We start from the raw sequence: 26530 nt of genomic DNA, 5'->3' as shown, positions 1-26530 counted from the left end.
GCAACTATCACTCCGGCGCACACTTTTCCCTCTGATTCGCGCTCCTTAACGCTGAATCGAGCGTCCGTAAAAAGAAATTCTGATCATTCGCAGTTCCTTTCCGCGGAGAATGGAATAACGGTTGACAGTGAATTTTTTGAGAAGTAATTGTACAATAGATTTAATAAGTAAATCGTAGAATATACTGTTTCCTAGTTTTCTTTAAACAGATCACTTAAATAGCTATTTACGTAACTAATAAGTAAATTGTAGAACGTACTGTTTCCTAATTTTCTTTAAACAGATCACATAAATTTACCTATCATTCACGAAGCGTTGTCCATCATTACATCTCAGTCTCAAGCAAGCAGTAGCCGTAAAGACAGTATAGTTAGTAATCGAATAAACAGAGAACACAAGAAACCAGTAAAATAAATTTGAAGAGAATCGAAATTGAAATGCCAAGAGCTCCGAAGCCACCTGGCAGACAGAATACGCCGGGACAGGGAATAATCTTCGAGCCTCGAAAAGCGGAAGCGTCCGTCTCACGCAACAAACTTCTTTCCTCCCCGAAGAAGCGCGAATTCCACGGTTCCAGGGAACTCGTTAAAATCCACCGCGGCGGATACGTCACGGCGCGAATACCAGAAGCCGACACAAAGGTTGCGGGTACGAAGTCGCGATTCCCGTAAGGCAGCCAACCGATTTCCACGAACCCCGTGCGAGCTCGGCCGGGCAAGGAGGTAAGAGGGTCGTTCTCTCAATTAACCCCGTGACTTTTTCCGCGTAACCCGTCGAACGGGCCGCAATAATCCCATGACACGTGGATTTACAATTCGATCGTAACTGTCCGCCGGTTCTCTACGCCACTGCCCACTCTCGGGGAAGAGGCTCGTGCATTAGCAGCATTGTAAAGCTAGGACTCGCTGGGAGCAGCGCGCGCGTTCGGTATCGCGACAGCTCATCGTGTGTATACCTAAAACCACAGCCTGGCGACCTGGGTGGGCAAAGGTTGTCGAGCAAAGACCTCGTCACGACTAACCGTTTCCTTAGAACGAACGTCCGCTAGAATGCGGCGTCGTCCTCCTTCTGCCTGTTTTCTTCTCCTCCGCTCGAACGTTCTATCAGCGCCACGTATCACGGCTGCGAGACGTAGCCCGGGCAGTCTTGGAAAAATTCGGTTTCCGTTGCTGGACGCGACGGAAGCGAATGAATTTCCAATCGGAGGATTAAACGTGTTTTTCTCTCGAGAGGCGGCGCGTTCGGCGTTTGCGCAATTTTAGAAGGGTTCCGGCGAGACGTTTCGCAGAGTCGGAGATCCGAGTCAAGGGGAGACAGAAGCCGCGAAATGAAAAACGAGCGGACCCATATCCTTAATAATGTTCTAATGCCGCTAATAGCTGTCTAACGGCTGGACGGGCAACAGCTCGTGCGCGACGGTTTAATAGCGTTAATCGACTTCCAACGAAACGCGTCGCCGTGGAAAGAAACAAGTGGAACGGCGATGAGACGCTGGAACGTCGCGGAGGCTGCCTCGCTGAGATCGCGAGAATAACTGGGAGATAACAGTGAAACACGAGAACGGAGCGGACGGTGGTGGAAGGTAGTGTCGTATTGTCATCCTTGCGTAATCACTTTCAGACTACAATTGTGCTTAAAATCTAACCGGAGGAAAGCTTCTCGAACCAGTGAATACGAATTTCTCGAGCAATTCACCGTAGGATTCAATTCTGTGAGCCTCTCGTTAGCTGCGTGATAATGCAAACCAATAACGAACACTTCGAACGCAAGACAAAAAATCGAAACAGAACCTAACACAATCACACGTTCGTTCGATAAACTAAATAATTAGTCATTAACCCCTTGCCGTTGAATTATATGAAACTAAGGTAATTCTTTTAGTTCTTCAAAGATACAATTGATTGCAAGTAGAGTATTACAACTATAATACAATTATAGCTATTAATTTCTAATATCTTATATTAATATCTAATTGCAAATAGAGATATTACTCCGCGTTCGAAGACGGTACACCCGTGGAACACGGTTCACCGGTTGAATCCTATCCTCCCGGAGCGAGAGAAGAACGAGACTTCTCGGAACACCGACTCGAGCCTCGAAGTTCCGAGTTCAGCCTCTCTCGGTCCACGACATTCTCAGATAACAATTAAGCAGCAACAATGAGCGGGGCGCTTAGGTATCCGAGCGGACTGGCACCTCGCCGCGTATCGCGTATCGCGCGAGAGGGAGTCACGACGTAGATCGCAGGATGATAGGATCGCGGGGGATCTCTGGCTGATCCAGTTGTGCACCTGACCGCGTTTCTGCATGAGTTATGGACGTGCATCAATCCTTTTGCCCGCCCCCCTCCGCCCGACCCCCTCTCGCTGTCTCTGTCGACGGACCCTTCCCTACCAGGTGGATCACGGCGCTCGTCCCGCCTCTCCGCTTCTCTCTCAGCCACCCTCGTGTTCGACAGTAACGGTAACGGGTTCGGCGAAACGTCCCTCGTCGCTATCTCGCTTTTCCCTCCGGGACGAAGATCTGGAACTGCAGTTTGTCGACCCACTTCCGAGATCGTATCTGCCTCCTCTCCTTCGCCCGTTGCACTCGTCACTCTCTCTCTCTCTCTCTTTTCGTGTCCGCCGGCTGCTCGCGCCGATACGGTCCTCCGTTTCTTCGCTATTCGCAGCAGATGTTCTTCGTTTCGTTGCCGAGTGGATGAGTTTATTTTTTGACAGTTTTCTTATACGATCGAATTATCGGCGTTTGTCTAATATTCGAGTGAAACGGGTGAAACGTTACCGAGAGATAGAAGTTCGCCTCGTTGTTGGTTTCGGGAACTATTGTAGAAATTAGGGTGCGAGACGTGTATAATCTTCCGAATGATTTGTAGTTTCAATTGGATAAGATTCCCGGTTACGGTTGATTTATTTGGAATCCGAGATAAACAAATCCCCGCTAACCGTGCATCTACTCGAAGTATCACGGATTTATCGCGTACCAACGCCTTTCTTTGGCGAGATCCGTTATCGCGTTCCCGATCGGCCGCCATAATTCGCGCGTTGTCTTTCAACAATCGTCGAGAGCAGTCGCCGCGATCGGAATCGTTCGGACAGGCCGCGTATCGTCGCCGCGCGCGGTGCGTGCCCGGAAAGAGAGAGAGAGAGAGATAAAGGGTGGGGACGGAGGCAGCGTGTTCCGGAACTTTCGCCATTTCACCTTCAATCCCCGCGAAATCGAGGCGTGCTCCGCGCGCGCGCGGGCACGACGCGATTTTTCAGCCCCGGCCGCGACAGGTTCTGCCGGATCTAGGAAGCGGCCGCGGAGTGAAAATCCCTCGACCTTGGGCTAATAAATCTCAGCAACCGGCAATTAATGGAAGCGGCTCCGTTCGCTGAATCGCGGGATCGATTTGATACGGAAAATAGGATCGCCGGTGGTTATCGATCCCGTGACGCCATTGCTGTGTTATCTGACCGGCTATCGTTGGATGCGGCGTTCTTTGGATCGTCGTGAATCAAACCTGAGAATTAGATTATCGCGCTGATATATATGCACACCGTGAGAGCGACGATGAATGCGTCGGAGATTTTTCAAATGCGAAATGAAACTTTGTAGAAGCTTCTGATGGCTACGATAATTTCTGTTTTGTGGGATATTGGAAATGTGGAACTATTGGAAGTTTCTTTCGTGATATTGGACAATCGAAAGCTGAGAATTCCTTTGTCAAAATGCTTCTAGATTTTATTATGGAATAATCAGGAGATTGTGAGATTGAGACTTTAAAGATTTGACACTTTGAGACTTTAAGACTTTGAGAAAATTTCAAAGGTTCAAAGTCTCAAAGTCTCAAAATCTCAAAGGTTCAAAGTCTCAAAGTTTCAAAATCTCAGAGACTTTGAGACTTTGAACTATTGAAATTTTCAGACTTCGAGATTTTCTGTCAAGAGATGAATTCTACAGAAACTTACACTACTAAAGAAAGACAGTGCAACATAAATAACTATTCTAGGCGATCGTCCCACTAAATTGGAATCTATTCCGCCTCGATAAGAAGCAATCGAAAGTTCAAAAACATTGAGAAACCTGCTCTCGGAATGTCCGTGAAAATTCATAAGACGTTTTCATGTTAATTTTGTTGGCCAGCATACTGGTAAATAAATAATCCGTCGCAACGGCCTATCCACGAATAATCTGCCACCGATAGACCGCCTCGCTATGTCAACGTCGGTCTCGCGCTTTCCCATTGCGCGAGGAGCGGCTGCACGCCGGACAGAGGCAAAAAGAATGCTAATGAATCCCGCGTAACCGGTACGCTGATTTATGGCGATCGTGTTTCGCTCGGGGATCATTATGACACTGTTGGCTTTCGTCGGCAGATTCCAGCCGCCGAGACCAGCTGATTGTGCGCAGGAACATCAGCTTTCTTCTCCTCCGTCCTCCTCCTCCTCTTCTTCTTCTTCTCCCACGTCACTAGAAAATATCGACGCAACGCTAATAACGAACGCGTAATGATCTCAGCCGCTAAAACGGCTTCGGCAACCTCCGGCGACCTTCCGCGTACCCTTTTCGGGGATGCTACGGTGAAATTGTCCGCTTCGCGACGATTGTTCCAAGGAATCGTGGGAAAACTCGGTTTCCGCGTTTCCTGATCGGTGAATGGGCTGTACATTTTTCCATTGAAATAGGAAAACATTCCTTTTAAGGTATTCACCCTCTCCATGCTTCCTTTGTTCCTCATAATTCAGACGAAACGCGAAAAAAGTTCGTCCGATACATTTTAAGGGATGGAAAGATCGATGTCTGAGAAATGTTTCGATCGTTTCGTGTCGTTTTCGGTTCAGAGATATCTCTTAGCCCTTTACCGGTGGAAAAGCTCGTCCGTCGTAAAATAGGTGGAGCAGATACTCGAAGCGATCGGGTACTTTCCGATGGAAGCAGGAAGCAAACGGCCGAGAGCTCGGTTTCGTCTATTTTGTTTCAGATTATTTAACGACGCGAGAGTGGAGACGTTTTACTGTGACGGTATATCTGAAATTTAATAGTGCGCGGGGTGATTATTTATTGACTTGTTAACCGAGTAGTTTCTCGATCATAAACGTCCGCGCAGACGCGAGTGAAAATTAATAAGAACGATCCGATCCGTCCGCGCGCGCGCGCGCGCGTTCGTGCCGGTACAGTTATAATACGATCGAAGAATCCGCGCGGCGAAAAATTCCCCGTTGCTTTATATTTACCGATTAAGAGTTTAACGCGCAACAATTACCGCGAGCGGGCCGCGGACAAAGGGACCGCGCGGTTTCTGCGATGCGAGGAATTGATTTTCCCGTAAACGGGACGTCGCCGCCGACTTTTATCGCCGGTCCCACTGATTTGCGATCATGAAGTACGAAAGCTCGATAATGCCACGCCGAGTATCCGCGCGTTCGCATACCTCGCGTTCGTAATTTGGCATCTCTCGCCGGGTAACGAGCGTTTTTCCATGGGAAAGTCCACCGAGGAAATTTCCATCCCGTTTAGTCGCGCATCAGCGTGTCCGGAATTTCGCGGGTAATTTAATTCGCTCCCAATTGCCGATGGGAAATCGCGGCGGGTCCGTCGTAATGCCGACTTTTTCCGCGTCGTTTCTGCCACGATCGAAAACAAGACGCACTGGACTTCGCTTCGACCGAGCGTTCCTTTCATACACGCTCTGCCATTCAAAAATCGTTTTCTTCTATTTAACGAGATCATGGTAATTAGCCTTCTCGTTGATCTCTCGGAACCTTAGCAGCCAAAGGCGACTAAAACGCAGAGAGAACCGACCATTCATTCTTACGATAAATATATCCTCGACAAAACAAACATCCGCTTCTACAATAAACACGTTCCGCTCACTTCTCGAGTCTCTTTTTCATTCCACGGAAGTTAATAAGGATATTAGGTTGCAACGTATGAAATGACTTTGGTTTCTCGATATTCCATGTTCTGTTTCAACAGAAGACATGTAGATTTTTGACATATTTGTAACAACCCCCATATCTACCGGATCTATCACGTTCACTACTTTAAACCCGTCACTTCCTCAAAGAAAAAACCTTCAGAAATCAAGTAAACATCGAAGAAACTATTAACCAGTTAACTGTGTTTGAGGAGTATACACACCATCTTAAAATTCTTAATGGTGCTAAGTTTTCCAACGATGTATTGTTTATTTTTTGAGACAAAGATGTAGTTCTTCTTCGTTTCGCTTTAGTTTTTCGTTGTGATATGCTTTAAGTGCATTTGGCCTGCATTTAACGAGTATACATTTCATTATTTGATACTATTGCTCGCACAATGCGAGATTTTTTAAACTAAATTCCACACTTAACTGGTTAAAAGCTTCGCACAACTTAGTAACAAATATTCAAACTCTAATTACTACTACTTATTACGGTATATACAAAATTGTACTCTCAACCAGGAATCCATTGAAAAAATCTAGGAATCTCTTAATGTCAGGTATCTCTGTCTCCCATCAATTGTCTATCTCCTATCAACTAGAACACCAGATTTCTATAAAAGTCATACGAGAAACCAGCAACCAGAAAAATCCACAGAATTTATTCTCATCAAAACTATCGCTACATTGCCATCCATTTCAAGCTAATCCTAAAAATCAAGCATTCCACGTTACAACCCAATACTTCAACAAAATCTCTAGCTGAAAGCCAGCAAGCACAGTCATAATTCCAACAGAAACGTACCCGGCAGACTAACTACCCAGGCAAATTGGCTCTAGAGCGGAGCGTCGAGTATCAATGCGTCTAAATCGGTTTCCGGCCGGTTTTTCTGCGGGGCGCACGCGGAAACCGCTCGGGAAGATGCCAAAAGATAGAAAGGACGTTTCTCGAGTGGCCGGAGAGAGGTATCCTCTCAGCCTGGCGAGGAAGCCAGCCCCGTGGCACCGCGGGACGGTTGCACGGGGCACCATAAAGCCGCGCGATGAACGATACCGCAATAGGCCGCTGCCGTGGCTATCGCGCGTGATATGTTTTATGAGCCGGCCGGCATACGAATGCGGCTAAACGAGCCAGGGACGTCTCCCGGCCACCGCGCGCACCGGCCGGCCGCATCCTTTACGATCGGTGCTCGGTCCCGAGGGTTCGCCGGGCGCGCACGGCCAACCCTCCTCCGCCGTCCTCCGATCGGGGCCGCATCGGAACGATTCTTAATCGCGATCCGATTCGAGCGCGAGGAAAAACGAAACACACTCCCGCAGCGTCCGGGTGTTTACGATCACGGCTCACACTTCGGGAGGGTTATTTCTGACGCCGAGTGGGTGGATTTCGATGTCTTCTTACGGGGATGGTTTGCTTCGGCGCGCCACTTAGACCGCCGTCTCGGAGAGCGGAGATATATTTTGTTCTCTCCGGAGGTTACTGTTGCGCGATCTCCGTGGCGGGTTTTTCTGCGATTTCCGGGGCTGACGCGTTAACGGAGCTGAGCTCGTCGAGCGAGGAAACGACGATCAAAAGAGATACGTATCGCGGTGACAGTTTTCTTTTGCTTCTTGCTTGAGCTGTGGTAATGCAGGTAGAAATGTGTAAGGTATGAACTGAAGATTGAAGATCGTAGAAATGCGGACATTCAAGAGATAGTTTGAACAGTTACTTTTTGTAATACGTGTGACAAATCATATTTGTTTAGAATGTTTTAACCCTTTGCACTCGAGAGGTGACTCAGTCACCACTTGATTGATACAGCGAAACTGTGAAGTTGAATATTTAGTATTTTAAATTGAACTTTGTATTGCTATAGGGAATATTTAAATAAAAAAGCTTTGTCGCTTAATTTACTTGTGAATTATCGTTAAATTTCGAACAATGTCGTCTATATCGATTCAACGTGTTAATCAATTTCCCAGTTACCCACGGACGTTGCGACATTCTAACGATCTAGTAAATTCGAAGTGTCCTTCGTATACAAGGGGTTCTCTAAATCAGTGTAATCAGTCTCAAAAGGCCCTCCAAATTGCAATTCGTTAGCCACGCGATAAACCCAGAGCTCTGCCAAGTTTTTCCGGAGCACGGAAAATCGGCTTGTTTCACGGTGCAGTCGAGGAATATCGGTCGGGCACGGCTCATTTTCGACGAGGAAATCGCTGAATCGGCGATTGGAGGCATTCCAGCGTTGCGGAATTGGCAACGGCGACGTGGGCCCCGAGATCGATCGGAGGGACACGCGGCGGCGCGGAGCGGCGCGGATAAACGGGGCCGGCGGGGAATAGCAATAAAATAAATTGGCGTTATGCCCGATTCTTATCAATGAAATATGCACTTTCTCCGAACAATGGGCATATTATGTAATGTGGAATATATTCAGTTTCCTCGTGTGTTCACTTTCCTTCGATGCCACGATAATGGCGGATCGTTATTCAAAATTCTATTCCGACGCGTTAAGTGGCGCATGATTTACCGCCTTTCTCGTCGCCGCGCTTTTATTCAGGCCTGCCGTTGCGCACACAGGGACGCCGTAAACACAGGGTTTTAATGCCCCGGCGTCGATACGATCGAAAATTCCCCGCCGTCCCGCCGGGGACCGGGCTCGAAAAGAAATTCCCTCGATCGGTGAACGGCGACACCTGTTCCCTCCCCGCTCGCGCGGTTTTATTCAACACCCCGCAGAACGAACGCCGCCAGGGATGGGATCATATTCAATGCGCGCTAGCGGGATCGAATCAATTTCCATACCCGAGTCGCCTTTCACGGGTTGCGCATGTTATTACGGGACTCTTTTTGCGCCGGTGGTTTGATTATTTTTAGAAATTTCATCGATCATGCGCCGCTAGAACGTAAATCAACGTTTCAATCGGTAGATCGTGAGATCTTCGATACTTCCTAAAAATTCAATATCGAGTTTTCAGAATTCCGAACTCGAAATTGAATAATCGAAGAATGATTGGTGTCATTATCATATTTTTTAATATTCATTAAGCTACATTATCGTACAACAGATTTCCCACACTTACCTACAAGCGCGTCGTTAACTCGACCAGCTTCCGTATCTCGCAATTAAATTGTTCATTATACAGTACTCGAAATAATTCCACTTACGAACGCACGCTCGCAATCGTACGTAACCGTTTAACACAAAAGCATTCTATTCCGCAACGGTAACGCTCCCACGCGAGGCTCGTTTAAAAACGCAAATGAAAAATCACAAGGAGCTCTGACAGTCGCGTTCCCTTGACCCTGTAATGTCCTGCGAGGTCCGCGCGACGTCCTCTTATCCTCCGACGCGCTTCACGAGGGAACAACAACTGGAAAGGGGAGTGGAATCAATTGAAGCCGACGATAACACGTCGTGCCAGTACATCTCGGTAATTAAATTATCGCGCGACGAACACTGCAATTACCGAACGCGCATCCGATTTTTTTCGAGCCGGCGGTCGATTAGTTGCCGTCGGCGCGAGGGGCCGGCCCCGGGGATTAATTAGAAAAACGCGCGCCCGTAACCCACGCCGGCTAATTAACGGCCGTTTCTCGTTCGGCGTAGGGCGCTCGCCGCGCGCCCGCGCGCGCGCGCAACCGATACGACCCGCAGGAAATTCGTAGTTGCCGGCCGGCACGTCGCGCAGGCCGCGATTTTGCACCTCGTCTGTGATTATAGTGGGCGTGACGAGGACGTCACGGCCCGGGAAAATTATAATTATTACGGAAACCTGGCGTCCGGCCGGTTTATTTGTTGGAAAGCGACCCGTTGCTCCGCAGTTCTCCCCCCAACCCCTGCGCCGGAGCGCTCTTCCATCGTTCGCGTTGATTAACAAATTGCCAATTCCGCGGCGGCCGATTGCAGTCATTATTCCGATGATCGCGGGGAAATCCGCGTACCCGGCCGTAATAAATCGTCCGTCCCCGAGCGTAATTCGTAACGCGAAAGGGATACCGAGAATTTCCATCCGGCGATAAGTATACGTGCGTCCGCGGCCAGGAAAGCTTCGGGTACAGTGATACTTTTTTCTCCCCGTCGCTCGGGACGAATTGGAGTGACTCGGTCCGCCGCGGAGTATGATTGGGCGGTGAATGTTGAATTACGGCGCGCTCGATTTTCATGGGAAATCGCGGATCGCCGGTAATGGCAGCGTGAAACTGCTTAAGTGGAGGGACTCGCGAGGGCTGCAATTTCGAAATGTTATGGCTTCGTTAACCTTCGATCGTTTTGAATGATCTCTTGAGCCGTTCCTGCTTCCCTTTTTTCGCCGGTACTTTCACTCTCTGGACGCGAGTAGATGGATCTTTGCGTGTTGCATGTTAATATAGAGTTTGTTGTTTACGAATTTTCGTAGGTTAAAGTTGAATCACCTCAGCGATTCTTAACGGCTTCCGTCGTCGAGTATTGAAAGAATAATGCGCACCTGTGTAAACGGGCGAGGTAGAGGAGAAACGATGACACATCCTTGGCGCAGAGGGCCTCCCTGGCAGCGGGCACGTCCTCGAACTCGAGAACAGGTCTGCCGTCCACGTCCGCGTGCCCTGCAAGCAGAAAATCGTTGGATTAATTACCCTCTCCTGCAATCTTGCGTTTTAAACTCGAATACCAAGTATCAGTGTAACAGTGTGAAACAGGGAAACAATGCTAATACACGACAATTTCTAATTCCATTTCACTGCGAACTCATTACACCTCGCATTTCATTATCCCACATCAATCCCCGACTTACGCCACATTATTACGCAAGAATACAATTCACAGAAGCAATCGAATCTCCGAGCACAACGAATCGCAGTCTTCGCCGTCGGAATTCAGCGAATCCGTGTTCCCGTCGCGGAACGAACTCGTCCATCCTCGCGTTTCGTACGACATTAACTATATCCGAGCGAAACGGCTGCGATTCCCACGTGAAACGATCGAGACTCCGCGATCGCACGAGGTGGCGGAGATCGAACAGGAGTTTCGTACGGACTTTTCCTTATCGTTTTTACGCGGCCCGTCCTCGGAGCGGTTCCCTCGCGTTACGAAACGTCCTGTAGACACGAACGGAGGAGGAAACGGGCCCCGCGCGCGCGCGCGAGTCGCATTAACGGCGTAATAAAAGTCGGTAACAGCATTTGATTACAGGCCCGTGATCCGTATTCGCCGTGTACGCCGACGATCGTAATCTCTCGCCGGGGCGTAAGTTATTAAATGATCGGCTGTGTTAGCGGCGCGCTGACTATCGAGTAGAGTAGGTCATCGCCGGCTCGAATCTTTTTCGGTTGCGAAACCGGGGGAAAGAAGAAGAAGAAGCCCCGGCGAGGGTGTAGCCCGATGAAAATGTAATATCGTCTCGTTACACGTTTCGCCGATCCGACGACCGGATAACCGGGAGAAATAGGGGACATCGTAAAATCTTATTGTCTTAATCGTGACCGGGGTAGACGCGACGGAGATCGTCGCGTCGTATCGCTTGGAATCAGGGTTCACGAGTGATGTTGGTTTACAAGGCTCCTCTCGTTGTTCGGAGATCGTACGATTCTATACCGAGCGGCTCGCTCTACTCGCTTGCCCGCCCCGCGGGCCTCTTTCTCGAGGTTCGGAGTGTTCTCGAATCATTCGCTTCCAACGCGAAATGAGGAATGAATCTCCGTTGCCGGAGGTGACATCGGTTTCGCGGATGACGCCGGACTGCGGAAGTTCTCGCATTTGGAGCGTGGAGTCTTCGAGGAAATGGGGATTTGGTTGAATATCGGTGTATCATTTCAGTTTGAGCGGAAATTAATGAAGTAATACGGGGTTGGTTCGATTGAAAAGATGGATAAGTTTGTGAATTATTCTAAAGGATATTGACACTCCTGAGTTACTCTGCTTACGATTGTTAAAAGGGTAACAGACCTTCCCCGGAGAAATTCAAGAAATTGGTTTGTCAATACGGAAACTGAATTGTAAATCAGCGGAAAGCTAGATAGGTGTGTTCCTGGAGTTTAGAGAGATTACGGAGAGTCAGTTGAACTCTCGGTAGTTATAGTATTGACCCCTTGGCCTATGATATATTTCTCAACTCTGGTCGACTGCTTTGTCATTAATAATTTATTGGAAAAAGAGACAAATTCTAAGCATACGTTATGCCTGTATTTCCTTTTAAGTATAATAGTCGATTACAGAGGAATGATATTTACTTTGATTTCGAATGAATTGAGTAATATATATATGTTGAGTTATTTTGAATATCTTCACCACGAGTCTTAACTCGTTGTAGGGCAAGGGTTAAGGAGTTGATATTGACGCTAGGATTACGGAACTCAATTTGACATTGAATTTCTTAAATATTATAGTAGTATAGCGATAGAACAAAGTAGAATAAATGTTTGTAAATCTGGAGTTGATGTGTTTTGGTAGATTGGAAATAGAGGACTCTTCTTTGGCATTGTTAGATGAACATTAGGGGATTCTTGATACATGATTCTTAATACACATCTTCACCACGAGTCTAACTCGTTGTTGTAGGACAAGGGGTCAATACTCAGATTATTCTATCGCGAATTGTTCAGACGAGCAATTTGCAGCTGAGATTCTTTTCTTCCCACGTACGGTTACGCGTTGAATGGACACAGGTTGTCACTTTTCGAGTCGACGAGCGAATCGCCGAAGCGAGCGGACGACTCAATTCGACAGCGATGCAAATGAACTGGTGTCTCGCTTTAACGACGCTTCCCTCGTTCCGAGAAGAAGCGGATGAACGGACGCTGACACGCGCGCGATCACACGCTCGTGACACGTGCCGTTAAGACGCGGCCGCGGCTCGCTCGGCGCCGATGAACACGCGCGCAACACCTCGAAGCCCGCCTAAAGGCGAAACGCCGCCCCGGGCGTCCGTGATAATTCGTATCGGTGTAAGCCGCATGGACGATTACGTGGTAACGCGATAATAATGCACGACGCCAGTGGGCATGCGCCCAGCCAGGCCGGCGAATTCTCAGGGCGCTAATGCTAATGCACTTTCGGCCTCGGCCGGGGATTTCATTCACCCCGGCTGGATCTTCGACCCTTTCACCGCGTACTCAATGACCCCACTTCTTCCAGTTAAGCTGTACACAAATTTCATTAGAGGATAATTGGTTCGACGAATGGGGCGGGCTACTTGAAGCGTCGAAGCGCTTCTTTAGATTTATTTTACACTCGATGGAGGATTTCGGTCTGATAGAATTTCGTGTGATTGCAACTTGAGTGCGGTTGGACTGTTAGGGTGATTGAACTGTTATTAACTATAATAGCAGACAGATGAACGCCCTGTTATCTTTTTGTTCATTGGTAAATTAAGTATGAAGTTTAGAAGTAATTCTATATTCCTGTAACTCTATTCAAAACAATAAGAATCTTATCCTAAACTTTCTTATGAATGACTCCGATCCGATTACAGCTGAATTATTCGATTGTAACTAGTCGTACCAGTAACTAAATTCTCTCTTCCTCTCTCTTGCATTAACAATAAATTCAATCTATAGGTAATCTAGATTCAATTCCATATTCCTCTAACTCCACGCGGAGCAATAAGAATTCCACTGAAAAGGATAATTCTATCATTCCAATGAAACACAAGAATCTTATTAAACTCTACTTCCTCTGAATTTACCAAACTATACGATCCTTCCTCCACATCCTCCAGGATATCAGTTCCTTCCTCCTTTGTCGCACCAAACCGATCCGAGCGTTTTGATATGAACAACTGAGCAGAAAAACGCCGTCAAAATTCTATCATTCCAATTAAACACAATAATCTTATTAAAATCTACTTCCTCTGAATTTACCACACTATACAATCCTTCCTCCACATCCTCCAGGATCTCAGTTTCTTCCTCCTTTGTCGCAAAGTGATCAGAGAGTTTCCATGGGAACAACCGAACAGAAAAACGCCGTCAAAATTCTATCATACCAATTAAACACAATAATCTTATTAAACTCTACTTCCTCTTTACCAAACTATACAATCCTTCCTCCACATCCTCCAGGATATCAGTTCCTTCCTCCTTTGTCGCAGCAAACCGATCCGAGCGTTTCGATAGGGACAGCCGAGCAGAAAAACGCGGTGGATCGTGTGCGGCCGCCGTTGGACGTGTGAAAACGTCCATCGTGCACCTCGTGACAGCGATGCCGGTCTCCGAGCTGCAGGCAGTCCTAGCTTAACGTCTTCATCTCGCGAGAGAAACTCCTTCGAGTGGAGTGGCCGGGGTAATCGATCGGTTATGGTAATCCGAGCGGCGCGGCGCGGGGCGGCGCGGTGCGGCCGCACCGTTAAAAAAGGTCGCGCGCGCGCGCCGCGGCCGGCCGAGCATTTCCTCGCTTCGAGAAATCACGCCGACGAGTGTTCGATGTTTACGAGTCGATTAACGTGCCCGCCTCTCACCCCCTCGCCCCGTTCCGCAAGCCCGATTTTGCATGCAGCCTCCGGGGAACGCTCGCGTGTTTCCGTGGAAACGTGCGCCTCGTTCCGTCCGCGCCGCGGCGCGGCCTCGGCTTCTCCACTCGCGGCGCTCGAGGCCTACTCTCGAGGAAGTACTAAACCGAATTTGCTCTGCTGCGACGTCATTATCGTTGAAAGCGTTTCTTGCCAGTCCGAGCGGAATTCGCGACGAGCACGACTCAACGAATGGCTTGCGACGACTGTCGCTTTTCGTTTTGTTCCCTCGAAGTGGACCGGTTTGCGCGGACTGGTTTTTGAACCGTTTCTTCGATGTATTTCTGGTGGTGATATGGGAAGCGTTTAGTAACTCTTTTAGTTGCTTTGCGAATCGGCAGTGTTTTTAGTATCGATTTATGCTGTTTTCGGATGTATCTCGTAGGTTATTGTGAGTTCGGTCTAGTATTAACCCTCAACGGACCTTGTATATAGCAAAAATCATTCAATCTTATCACTGTTATTGTAATATTTATTTTGTCAATTTCTTTCCACTTGTTATCTATGTTATATTTCTTGGTAAGCCAACTTGAAATACTTTTGCCTTAAAGATTAATTTCAAGCTATATAATAGAACTCAAGTGTAGTGGAATTAACCAATCAATAAGAACAATGGAGGAATCGTGACAAACACTACCTGTTTCAAGAAATAATTCACCATCTTCACAAAGCTCGACCAGCAACTACATGGAAAAGTAGCGCTGCACTCTGACAAAGACGCAGCGCCTCGCCTAAATCACAAGTCCGCAGCCCTAAGAGCATCGAGAGCTGATTCGCGCCTGTATTATCCCCACGAAAACCGGCTGTAAAAATCGAATCGCTTTCAGGTCTCTCCTCCGAAACTGTTAGAAGGTAATCGAAAGGTGTCCGGAGGGTTCCAGGCCGGCGATCGGTCCACCGGTTCCCGTGCTCACGAAATTCCTGCGCTTTCTACCTGGCGCGTCCCAGGATCGAGTTACAATAATCACGGCTCCGCGGAGGCGCGCATATATCTGGCCGGCGCGCAATCCGCCTCTACAAATCGTCGGTCGTCCATCATCATCGCATTACCCCCTTCGATAAAGACTGAACGCGGGGCCGAGCTAGCTTTTAGCGTAAATCAAGCGTACTTACGGTCACGTGTGCCGGAGGAGGAGAGCGTTCGCGCGATCCTCCCGTCTCCTTCCCGTCGGAGTAACGAGACCCGGATAAAAGAGAAGGAGGGCGGGAAGGAGAGTGAGAGACGACAGGGAAAAGAGCGAAGAAAAAAAATGGTGAACGGGGTGGACGGAGCGGCGCGGAGGAGAGAGAGATCGCCGGGACGATCGCGAGTAGCCGCGAGGCGGACTGCGTGCCGCGGAACTCCGTGAGAAAGATGAACGATAGTCCGATGGATACGTCAATACGCGTGCCATTAGCCGTTGCTTTTTCGATTTATTGCCGCCCGGCGATTCTCTGATTTCTAATTACGTGACCGAGATACTATCCCCGCCTCGATGCACGCCCGACATCTACGCAGTGTCCCGAGAACTTTGGAACATGTCGAAAGGAATCGTTCTGTGTGAAACTGAATTGAAACTGTGGAATGTGATTCTTCTGTATCACGTTTGATTGAGCAAGTAAATCGAAGAACTTGGGAATCGCTGTATAGTGGCTTGGAGAATATTGTATTGTCTTTGAAACTGTAGTTTGAACATTGCAACGCTGCCTTGGAAACTAGTGTTGCTTTAGCAAGTAGATTATTGTCCCGAGAATTTTAGAACATGTCGAAAGGAATCATTCGGTGTGAAACTAAATTGAAATTGTGGAATGTGATTCTTCTATATTACATTTGATTGAAGAAGTAAATTAAAGAACTTGGGAATCGCTGTATAGCGGCTTGGAGAATATTGTATTGTATTTGAAACTGTAGTTTGAACATTGCAATGCTGCTTTGGAAATTAGTGTTACTTTAGCAAGTAGATTATTGTCTCGAGACAGTATTATTTTGGAAACCAGTGTTGCCTTTGAAGTAGTATGATTGCTTCAAATAACACTGCCTTGGAAACTACAGTTTGTCTTTGGAGGTTATTGTCCTGAGAACGGTATTGCTTCGAAAACTGCGATATTAGCTTTGGAAATACAATATTGTCTTAAGAGCTGCAGTATCTCTTTGGAAACTACTGTTGCCTCTGAAACTACAATATTACTTCGAGAGCTACATCCTCGGAAGCTACACCAGAATTACAAAGTTAAAATTCTCTAATCTCAAACGCAATTCCCCTCCATCCGAAATATATCGAAAACTCACGAGAACAGAAACGTCAACAAAGCGTGCAGCCATTTAAAGGCACTCCGAGCGACCGGCGAGCGTTTCATCGAATCGAGTCATCGCCGGTAAAAGCTAACAAGGCGAGTCCGTCCGAGCGTTCACGAATCGCGGCGCGGCTTCGGATTAATGCGCCATCGGCCGAGCGAGCCGCTAATCGCTTAATTAGTCGCGCTTCGGTACAGCCCGGCGTGAACCGCGTCTAACGGACGCGGGAATCTCGCCGATCGGGACGCGCGGCCCGTTCGGGGCATCGTCGACGATGACGCTACCAGACGACGCGAGGATCCTCGGCCGTTTAACGGTAATTTTCCGGCGCGGTTTCGCGAAAAACACGTGGGATGATCGGTGCTGTTTGATAAATTTCCGGGACTTTTCCCTCGGCCTCGGATCCTTCCGCGGCGATGCACGACGAATTGATGGACTTTAATGGACAAGGCAGTTGCGCGAAAGAATCCCGCGAGATGGATGGATAGATAGATAGATTCCGCACGGAGATTAGATGACTGGGAAACATCAAGTTTTCCGTTGCCGTGAAATTCTACCGAGCTTTCTTTCGCGACTCGAACGTCGCAGCGGTTTGATGCGACTGGTACCCGAAGCTGTATTCCTTAGTTGCGCGCCGTGCAATACTTTAATCAGTTTTTCCCTCGAGTTTTAGGTATCCTTCGAACACTGTAGGATTTACTGTTTACTGTTAATAACCTCGCATCAAAGGAATATTATCCTTTAGCTGCGTTAAAAGCGTGAATCGCTTAGTATTCCTTCGCAGCGAAGTTTTCGAAGAACGCTTCACCTTTTTCGTGTAATGTCCGACTGCATTCCGGTTCCTACGCATAGCTCCGCGAGCGCGTGTCCTAAACACGATAAGCTCGGGGAATAGGAGTGTGCATCACTGCGGCGCGTTGAATTTTCACTCGAGGAGAGCTACGAGGAGTGGAGGAGTATCAGCGTCCGTTTCAACGCGTTAAAGAAATTGATTTTAATTGGAGGCAGACTAATGGCGGCACGGCCGACGGGGGTATTGCCAAAGAGGACAATCATTTACATTGCGCCGGTAAGAGGAGTCCGTATAAACAGGCTGATAAGTAAAATTATCGTCGTGCTCACCTGAGCGTGCGGCAGGTTGACCCTGCCGGGCTCTATCGGGCACGACTCGGCTCTGGATTAACACTCGTTAGCCGGCCCCGGACGCTATAATCGCTTAATTAGTCGCCGAGCCGCGCCGCCGCGGTTCTTCTCGGAATAATCGTTGCCCGGTACGTTTCTCATGCGCGCGCCGCCGATGTAAAGTACACCGGGACGCTAATGCAAATCGTACAAAAAGATCTGCAATTATAATTTTCGAACGGGCAGGTCGGCCGCGTTCGATTTTTCTCCTGGGCGACGTCCTCCCTTCGGCAGGGCACAAAGAACACCTGAACACTCGAGGGGCATCTGAAGCGAAGTGTAATGAAGTTTCATGAGTTATTGTGTACGAAGTAGAACCCAATTAACTTGAATCCGTAATGGAGTCGTCCATTATGAAGTTGATTGGACACCCACAGCGCTCGAATAACAGTCTTCTTCTTCTTTTTTTCTTTGTCTTCGATCGAGAGAAGTGAATGTACGTAATCGATCGATGTTACAGTTTAGTCGAGAGATTCGAGAGAACAAGAAGCTCGACTGTTCGGTCGGAGCTAATCTCTTAAAAGATTCATTCCATTTTTCACTCGGCTAATTGCGCTGAACTCTTTAATCTCCGGGTCAATCTCTCATCAATCAGCGAAAACCGAAGGCCCCGCGATGAAGACGTTCCTCGAGGCTGTTGTGATAAATTACCGTTGACCCGTTAAATGGTTCAAAGGTCTTTAACATCGTGTTTATACATCGCAGTCTATTTTTACGTGATTTTTCCTCGGGCGCGCGGCGCGCAACGGCGGTTTTCACGGTAGTGCGATCGCCGAGCGAGGCGACCGCGAATTAAGCGTTGATTAATGCCCGCGAGAACGTCTTATTTGCGGAAAGCCCGGCTCGCGTTCGCCGGGCCCCGGCACGAATGTTCCACGGGTAATGCGAAAGAAACGCGGACCTCTATTAACCTTCAATCTTTCACCTTTCGACAGACTATCGACTCCTGCGTACCGCTCGTCGATCATCCGCCAGCGCGCGCGTTAAACGCGCGAACACCGCGGCGCCTCACCTGACGCGTTTCCGTATATCTCACGCGCATAAATATATCAAGCTGTCCGTGTATTAGCCGCAAATTGCGCAACAAAGTACTCGACATTCCTGCGGCGCGCGGCGTCCCCGCGCGATTCTCAGCCGGCTCCGCGGAACACGACGAATCTATTATGATCCGGCGGCATGCGAACGCCGCGTGTTTGAAATACGACTTGACGCTTCCTTAATTTTGTTATTTGAACCTTGCCCGCTTCTCGACGCGGCTCGACGCGCCGTGAAAGTTCCATCCGCGCGCGAGCTTACCTCTGAATTCACGGATGCTCCGTGTTCTCGTTCCCAATAGCGAATTTTGCGAATTCTGTTCTCTTCTTCGGTATATTGATCCTTTACGTATTATTATATATTTGCAATTGTGAATAGTTGTAGCTGTGAATTTATTGAACGAACAAGATAATCAAATTCACAAAGTTCTATATTAAATATATTTCTTATATATTTATTATATGTTTCTTATATATTTCTTATATTCAATATTTCTTATATTCAATATTTCTTATATTTAATATTTCTTATATTCAGTATTTCTTATATTCAATATTTCTTATATTCTTATATATTTCTTATATTCAATATAGAACTTTGTAAATTCGATTATCTCGTTCGTTGCGTCGTTTACGTGTCAATTATGGAACAGCTTGGAATTAAGGGAAATAGGGGTTAACGAGATCGAATTACTGAAATAGAAGTATTGCGTGAATATTATGCAAGGTTACTGTTACTCAACTCCGCCACCGAGCACTCGTGGCCGTAAACCTCTCGAATCACCTATCTTCAATCAAACACGAACAAATTAATTCCCCGATACGATCGGGCCACCGGATTATTGAATAAATACCATTTCCTAAATGTCAACCTATAATTCCCTCATTTTAATTCACCGGCGGCGAACGATATTCTGGGAACCATTGTAGTTACCAGCTTTAATGACCGAGAAACAGTTTCCGGAAACTTCCCGGGGCTCTGACCCCTCGCAGTTCGCTGAAAACCGAGCAACATTAGGCACGATTTTTGCGGGACAGCTCGCTCTAAAGTAACAATCCTTTTATCGGAACTTTCCATCGGCGCGGCGAGTGCGCCATATGGGGCGATACGCGAACGTAGAAGCGTATTTCGATCCCTGACCCGACCCCCGTGCACGTCGCGACGCTAAAATGACGTTAACCACGCCCGGGCTTTATCATTCCATCGCGATCATTCCGGGTAACCCATTCGAGAGATCGAGCGGCCAATTAGCAGGCCGGATGGGCACCCGATAGAAATGGATCATTAAACACGAAACGAATTTACCGTGCGCGAGAACCCTGCGGTTATTAAAAGCGGAAGTCGCCGAAAGGAAAAGTGCGAGGTTGCTGAAAACCTGAGAAAATCGGTATCGGCCTCGCTATCGGCGCCACATGCCGTAACACCTTTGATTTCTTCCGATCGTAAGGTGCTATCTCGACAATTTCCAACTGCCTACTAGCTTGGAAGCTGGATGAAGAGATAAAGAACAGCTCTGGGCAATAATTATCAGTATAGAAATTGAAAAATTCCGCTTTATAGACTGTCATGAAATTTAGTTCCTGGGTACGCTACTTACATCTATAACTCCTTGTATCTGATAATCTATAAATAAATTTCGTATATAGACATTTAAGTTAACACTTCGGCTACACATTGCGTCAGTAATACGGAAGTCTATTGAAACCATGTAAACACCTAGTAGAACTAAATTAAGCCAACCCGAAGTAATCACACTTATATATAACAAACGGAAGATAATCATTGAATTTTAAGGTGCTATCTCGGCAATTTTCAACTGCCTAGCTTGGAAGCTGGATGAAGAGATAAAGAACAGCTCTGGGCAATAATTATCAATATAGAAATTGAAAAATTCCGCTTTATAGGCTGTAATGAAATTTAGTTCCTGGGTACACTACTTACATCTATACCTCCTCGTATCTGATAATCTAGAAATAAATTCCGTATATAGACATTTAAGTTACCTTAACACTTCGACTATACCAGAACATTGCGTCAGTACTGCGGAAGTCTATTGAAACCATGTAAACACCTAGTAGAACTAAATTAAACCAACCCGAAGTAATCACATTTATATATAACAAACAGAAGATGTAATCATTAGAATTCACTTACGTGAGATCTCGCCGATACCACTTTACGGTCGCCTATGGAGGCAAACCGAAATTCTCAAAGCATGCTAACGCCAACAGTAGCCAAGAGGTTCATAACTCCGATCATTCAGCGTATAATTTAAAAATCCTCTCCAATCCTCCATCATCGAAAGAAAACTGGTTCCCCGGATGTTCCCCGAAGAAATCCACATTTCCCGCGGCGAGCCGAATGATCGGTAATCTCGTTTAACACCTGATTCGAGGCATCAATCTTCCATGAAGCTCCAGTCCCCGAAGATGGCTTCAATCATCGCCGGCGCCCGTGGAAATGTGGAACGCGCGGTTTCCCATAGCACGGCCCGTCCAGCTGTACCCACTCTTACCTCCCACTCGCGCGGCGCGGCGCGTTCCCGGTTCGCGCGATCGATTAAAATTCGCTCGCCAATTAGTAGCTGCGATACCGTTCCGCCCTCGACCCTCCGTTTCTACTCGTAAATAACGAGGATCGGCGCGCGGGCGTGGGACCCGCCACCGGGGCCCGAGGCGGCCGTTCCGCGGCCGGAGAGGGGCGAACTGGGACGGAAAGCGCGCGCCGCAGGAAACGGAGAAAGGCGGACCCCTCGCGGCCGTCTCCGATCCGCGACGCGTCCGGACACGTTCCGCGCACCTACGGCCAGCCAGTTATTATACGGAGATGAGGAGTTGCCGGATAACCTACAAGCCGAAGCTGCGGATACGCTGCATAATTCGAGACATGCTTGTCCTGCTGGCCACTTGTACGATTATTTCGACTTTTAGCTTGATTTTTAGAAATTGCTACTTGTTCGTGCGTGTGTCGCGAGGATCGTTATTAGGTAACAATGTCGCAGTGGTTACGTTTGTATTTGGTGTAATCAGTATCCCGTAGAACGTTAAATTAGCGTGGTCGGGCAGCTAGGAATGCAGGTATAATTGGTGGAGAGCAATTGGTATTCGTTGATGCAATCATTCTGTGATTGGTCAGTGGTATTCGCATGCGGAATGTCGGTTCGTCTGAATATGGATCGAACGCAACGTAAAAGGATGCAGGCATTCACTTGATACTAGATTGTTCTGGTGTATTGTTACTGGTTGAGAAAATTTCATTCTCGTGAATCTAGGTAGAAATGACGGAAATCTATACTACCATTACAAATTAAAAGGTATAATAATCTTATTCTGGGAGTACAGAATCTTGAACCACCCAAGCATCAACTAATTAACCCCTTAACGTACTATTTATTTTCGCTGCTAAGCTAAGATCTGCAACTGCAACTAATTTTCACAGTATTCCTAGCGAAAATGAGAAATGCTATAACATTCGATCCTTTATTTTCCTTCTCAGTGCAAAATTTGGATGTACGGAAAACCTAATAATTTAGGGCAGTTTTTTTAAGATTCATTAAAATATTTAATACTATAACTGTTGCAATATTGGAGCCTACAGAGTTCAAAGGGTTAATTCTCAGACGAAAAGCTACTACGATTCTCATTTACAAAACAAAAACTACCGAATCACAATAAATTGAACAGTACATTTACTAATTTGATATAATAAACATTCCTCTTTACGCTTTTCCCCAAGTATCGCGTCTCCCGAGCGAAATCCGCTTTCGGTTCCCGATTCTCGGAAACATAAAACATTTCATACTATAACTGACGCAATATTGTAGCCTACAGAGCTCAAAGGGTTAAATAAGAAAATTCGATCAAGCGGGTAACAGAGAACGACACCGATGCAACGTTCCATGCGAATGGTTTTCTATATGTGTACACATAGTTTGTAATAATGATCCCAATGCGCCGGATACGTAGGCCCCGCTGCTGATTGTGAGTATAATAAATCTCCCGACGGAAATTACGTGGTGCGCTCGGTTCACCCCTCCACGGTCCCAGCTTGTAGGTAGTCGGCCAACTTTTCATCTCCGTATAATGCATGATTATGGTTATCAGGCCCGGACGGGATCGGTTCGAGCGCGTTAGCTACGCACGAGCACGCCGTGTATTCTAAAGCCCACGTACGGGCGAGCGAGCGAGCGAGCGAGCGGCTGTGTGCGAATGGAACACTTTCGGTGAGTGGATCTTTCATATTTTCGTGTCGTTTTTGTTGCGTCTGCACGTACCGAGTTTTCTGGTACAACCTCTACCGGCGCACGCCTCGACCCGTGCGAACTGTTCTCTCCGGCTGTTCCCTCTTTCCGTGCGAGGATCTTGTTTCTATGACGTGCTTATGGGGCTGGTAGATAGCGGCTCTCTGACAGCGGAGATGAAAGGCTTTTGTGGATGTTCGCGCGCGCGGCCATGTGTGGGTGATGCGTGCACGCCGGAGCGGAGAGATACTGGAACTGGGGGACGGGGCTGGTGTATTTCGGACGCTCGACGAGGGTTTGGGTAACTGCACGGTGAACTATGGGACGTTGATGTTGTAGCTGTTGAATTTTTAGCGTAGGTACACCCTCTGTACCTAACCAAGACCTAACCAAGACCTGAATAGCCACGCTTATAGAACTAGCAATTTTAAACTTAGTTAACTAAGATAATTTATTAAATTTATTTGTCTACCTTCGCCGTAAAGGCGCTATTGTATACCTACCCCCAGCCAAACTTTGTAAGACTGGGGGAACATTTTTTGAAAATAAAGCGCTTTTATCTAGAATTTTTAGCGTAGGTTACTTGAAACTAATTCTCGCGACATATGTGAATAAGCATGTAGTCTATTGATAGAACAAAGTAGAATAAATGTAAATCTGGAGTCGATGTGTTTTGGTAGATTGGAAATAGAGGTCTCTTCTTCGGCATCGTTAGATGAACATTAGGGGATTCTTTATTAAAACTGGAGTAGCCTAAATCATTAGGAAATAGCCACAGAAAACTGTACAATATTAGTAAATCACTGAAGTCCCAAAAATAGATTTCCGCCTGGAGTCACGGTAGTACGCAACAAGAATCATTCGACTGATTGATTCCCAAACATCTCGCCTTTCACTACCGTACAACTCCCATCCACCCTTTATCTCTCAATTGAAACACGGAACTAAACACCGCGGAACATCGTACAGGTGTGCAAAACAGCCGGCGATCAGCGGCGGGTACCATCCAGCGATCTTTCAATCTGCCGTTCGGAACAATCGGTCCCGGCCGCGGCCGCTTATCTTCGCAATTAACGCCAGGAATAAGTCATCGCTGGGCTCAGCCGAGCGTACCAGACGTCGCAACAACGATCCGGGGATCCGATAATTATTCAAAGAGCGCTACCAACCGGACGATCGATACCGATCTGATCCACGGCCGCGGCTACGTGCACGATTCGTCGGTTCCGATCGACCCGCGGCGTTCATTAAACTTTTTGCCAGGCCGCCATTGAACGGCAACGTTTCGAAGTGTATACGTTTAGAAACGCGTGACCGCGATCCGTTCGCGGCCCTGAGAGCCGTCGCGAATCTTTAAACGGCTGCCCGATCAATGGAGGAAATTGAAAATCCACGCGGACGCTTTTTGCCCGGGGTATCCTCGATCGCGCGCGAGCACGCAGCGCGGCCAGATGCCGATCCCTGGTTTTTGTTCCGGGCTTCTTGTTGCCTGTCTCTCGGACGTCCGTTTCGGGTACTCGCGAGAGACAGGTCCGGTTGACGCGATGACAGAACTGGAAATCGGATTGTAGTCTGTAGGGCAAATAGCTGAGCTGCACTACTGGCCGGTGTCGGTCTGTACTACTGGGAAAAACGATTGTATCCTGGAATTAGAGGACACGGAGGTCTCGGTTCGTCGAGGTTTCGAAGCGATCGTGGAGAACGTGGAACTGTGATGATTCTGATGACAGTATTGAAGCAGTGTCTAGTTAGATGTAGGAAGCTTGACGTATCTTGATACTGTAGAAGCCGGAGAACGTAGAACTGTGATGATTCTGATGACAATATTGAAGCAGTGTCTAGTTGGATGGAGGAAGCTTGACGTATCTTGATACTGTAGAAGCTGTAGAACTGTGATGATTCTGATGACAGTATTAAAGTAGCGTCTAGTTAGAAGATGGAGGAAGCTTGACGCATCTTGATAGTGTAAAAGTTGGAGAACGTAGAACTGTGATGATTCTGATGACAATATTGAAGCAGTGTCTAGCTAGAAGCTACATTTTTATTCTAAGAGTCTATTACCTATCGTTAAAGCATAATCCGTTACATCGTTAAACATCTCTCACCTCAGTTACAATCAGAGTATCAGTGTCTCGAATATAGAGCGCGATATTTCTAGTTTCATTATTAATAAATAATACGCCGAGGTGCAGAGTCATTCAGCAAAGCCTTGTAGCAAGGTTCAATCGAAGGATGAACCAGAAACAGTGTTTCTCAATGGGAACGTTCGAAAGTTATTGGATCAGAGACGGAAAGCGAGAAGAGCCTCGTCCGAATGAGAAGCTTTAATTGCGGCGGTTAATCAAGCGTGGCCGCGATATTTGATGAAACAACTCCGCGCGAAATCCAGTGTCATTCCCGTCGGCGCGACGTGATCAGCGTCGAGATGAATTTACGGCGGGTTAATAAATTTAACGCGTCGTCGCCGCGATATCGCGATCGTCCCGCGATCGCGTCCGCGATCGTCGCCTTTCGTCAGGCGCGGACTAGCCGATGAGAACCGCCAATTTAGGTCCCGTTTCTCATTCAGCCGCGAGTAAGCTCCTTAAGTAATCGTTGCGCGTTCATTTAGACCTCGATTTAACGGTACCCGCGCCGCTCGGTGATCGCTGAAATATCTTTTCAGTTATGTTTATGCAAATATTATTGACCGCGCGCGCGATTAAACCGCCGCCTCGGCGAAACAGTCGCCAGCAAGATTTACTGGACCGGAGATTCTAACACGCGCTCGGCCATTTTTACTAATCCCCGCATCAAATGATCAATTACGGCAATTACTCTCCGATGCGTTTCGCTCGGGACAGAGAAGGTCGGCTGCGTTTCCTGGTTCACTCCGATTGGACGTGATGCAGCGCGATTAAGCCGGTAACTCTATGAATTTCTTATCGCGGTTGGATTCTATTAACCGCGATTCAGGGTCTAATTGAAACATTCACGAAATTATCCGGCTAATGATCGACACCGACGATTTCTTTGACGATCCGTGAGTCGGATTAGCTTCTCGAGATATTTAGATCACTTTGTGTTATATCTAACTATACACATTCGCTCACGCAAAATACACGAGCAATAATTAGAAAAACCAATGAAACAACTACGAGAATATATATTGATCGACACCAATGGTTTCTTAGACGATCCTTGAATCGGATTAGCTTCTCGAGACATTTAGATCACTTTGTATTATATCTAACACGATACACACATTCAAAATACACAAGCAATAATTCAAAAAACCAATGAAACACAACAATACATATGAACCAGTGAAGAAGATTTTCAACATGATTCAACAAATACATATTGCTCAGTTCATTCGAATGCAAAGTGAATACTATTCCTCTGTAATCAACTATTATACTTAAAAGGAAATATATTCGTA

The 26530-nt window shown here is 47.2% G+C and overlaps 1 protein-coding gene across 4 annotated transcripts in view; it reads right to left on the bottom strand.

Annotated features, from left to right (window-relative positions):
* LOC116425178 (uncharacterized) overlaps positions 1-26530 on the bottom strand; it is a 439005-nt gene that overhangs the window by 126092 nt on the left and 286383 nt on the right. For all 4 annotated transcript variants that reach the window (XM_031972538.2, XM_031972539.2, XM_076369562.1 and 1 more), the window contains one exon: positions 10361-10478. In XM_031972538.2, coding sequence (XP_031828398.1) covers positions 10361-10478 — 118 coding nt within the window. The remainder of the gene's footprint in view (positions 1-10360; positions 10479-26530) is intronic.

The sequence above is a fragment of the Nomia melanderi genome, chromosome 7, assembly GCF_051020985.1.
Source record: "Nomia melanderi isolate GNS246 chromosome 7, iyNomMela1, whole genome shotgun sequence".
In the NCBI taxonomy this organism is placed as follows: domain Eukaryota; kingdom Metazoa; phylum Arthropoda; class Insecta; order Hymenoptera; family Halictidae; genus Nomia; species Nomia melanderi.
Note: the sequence above shows the minus strand (reverse complement) of the source record. Positions and strands in the feature narration are given on the sequence as shown.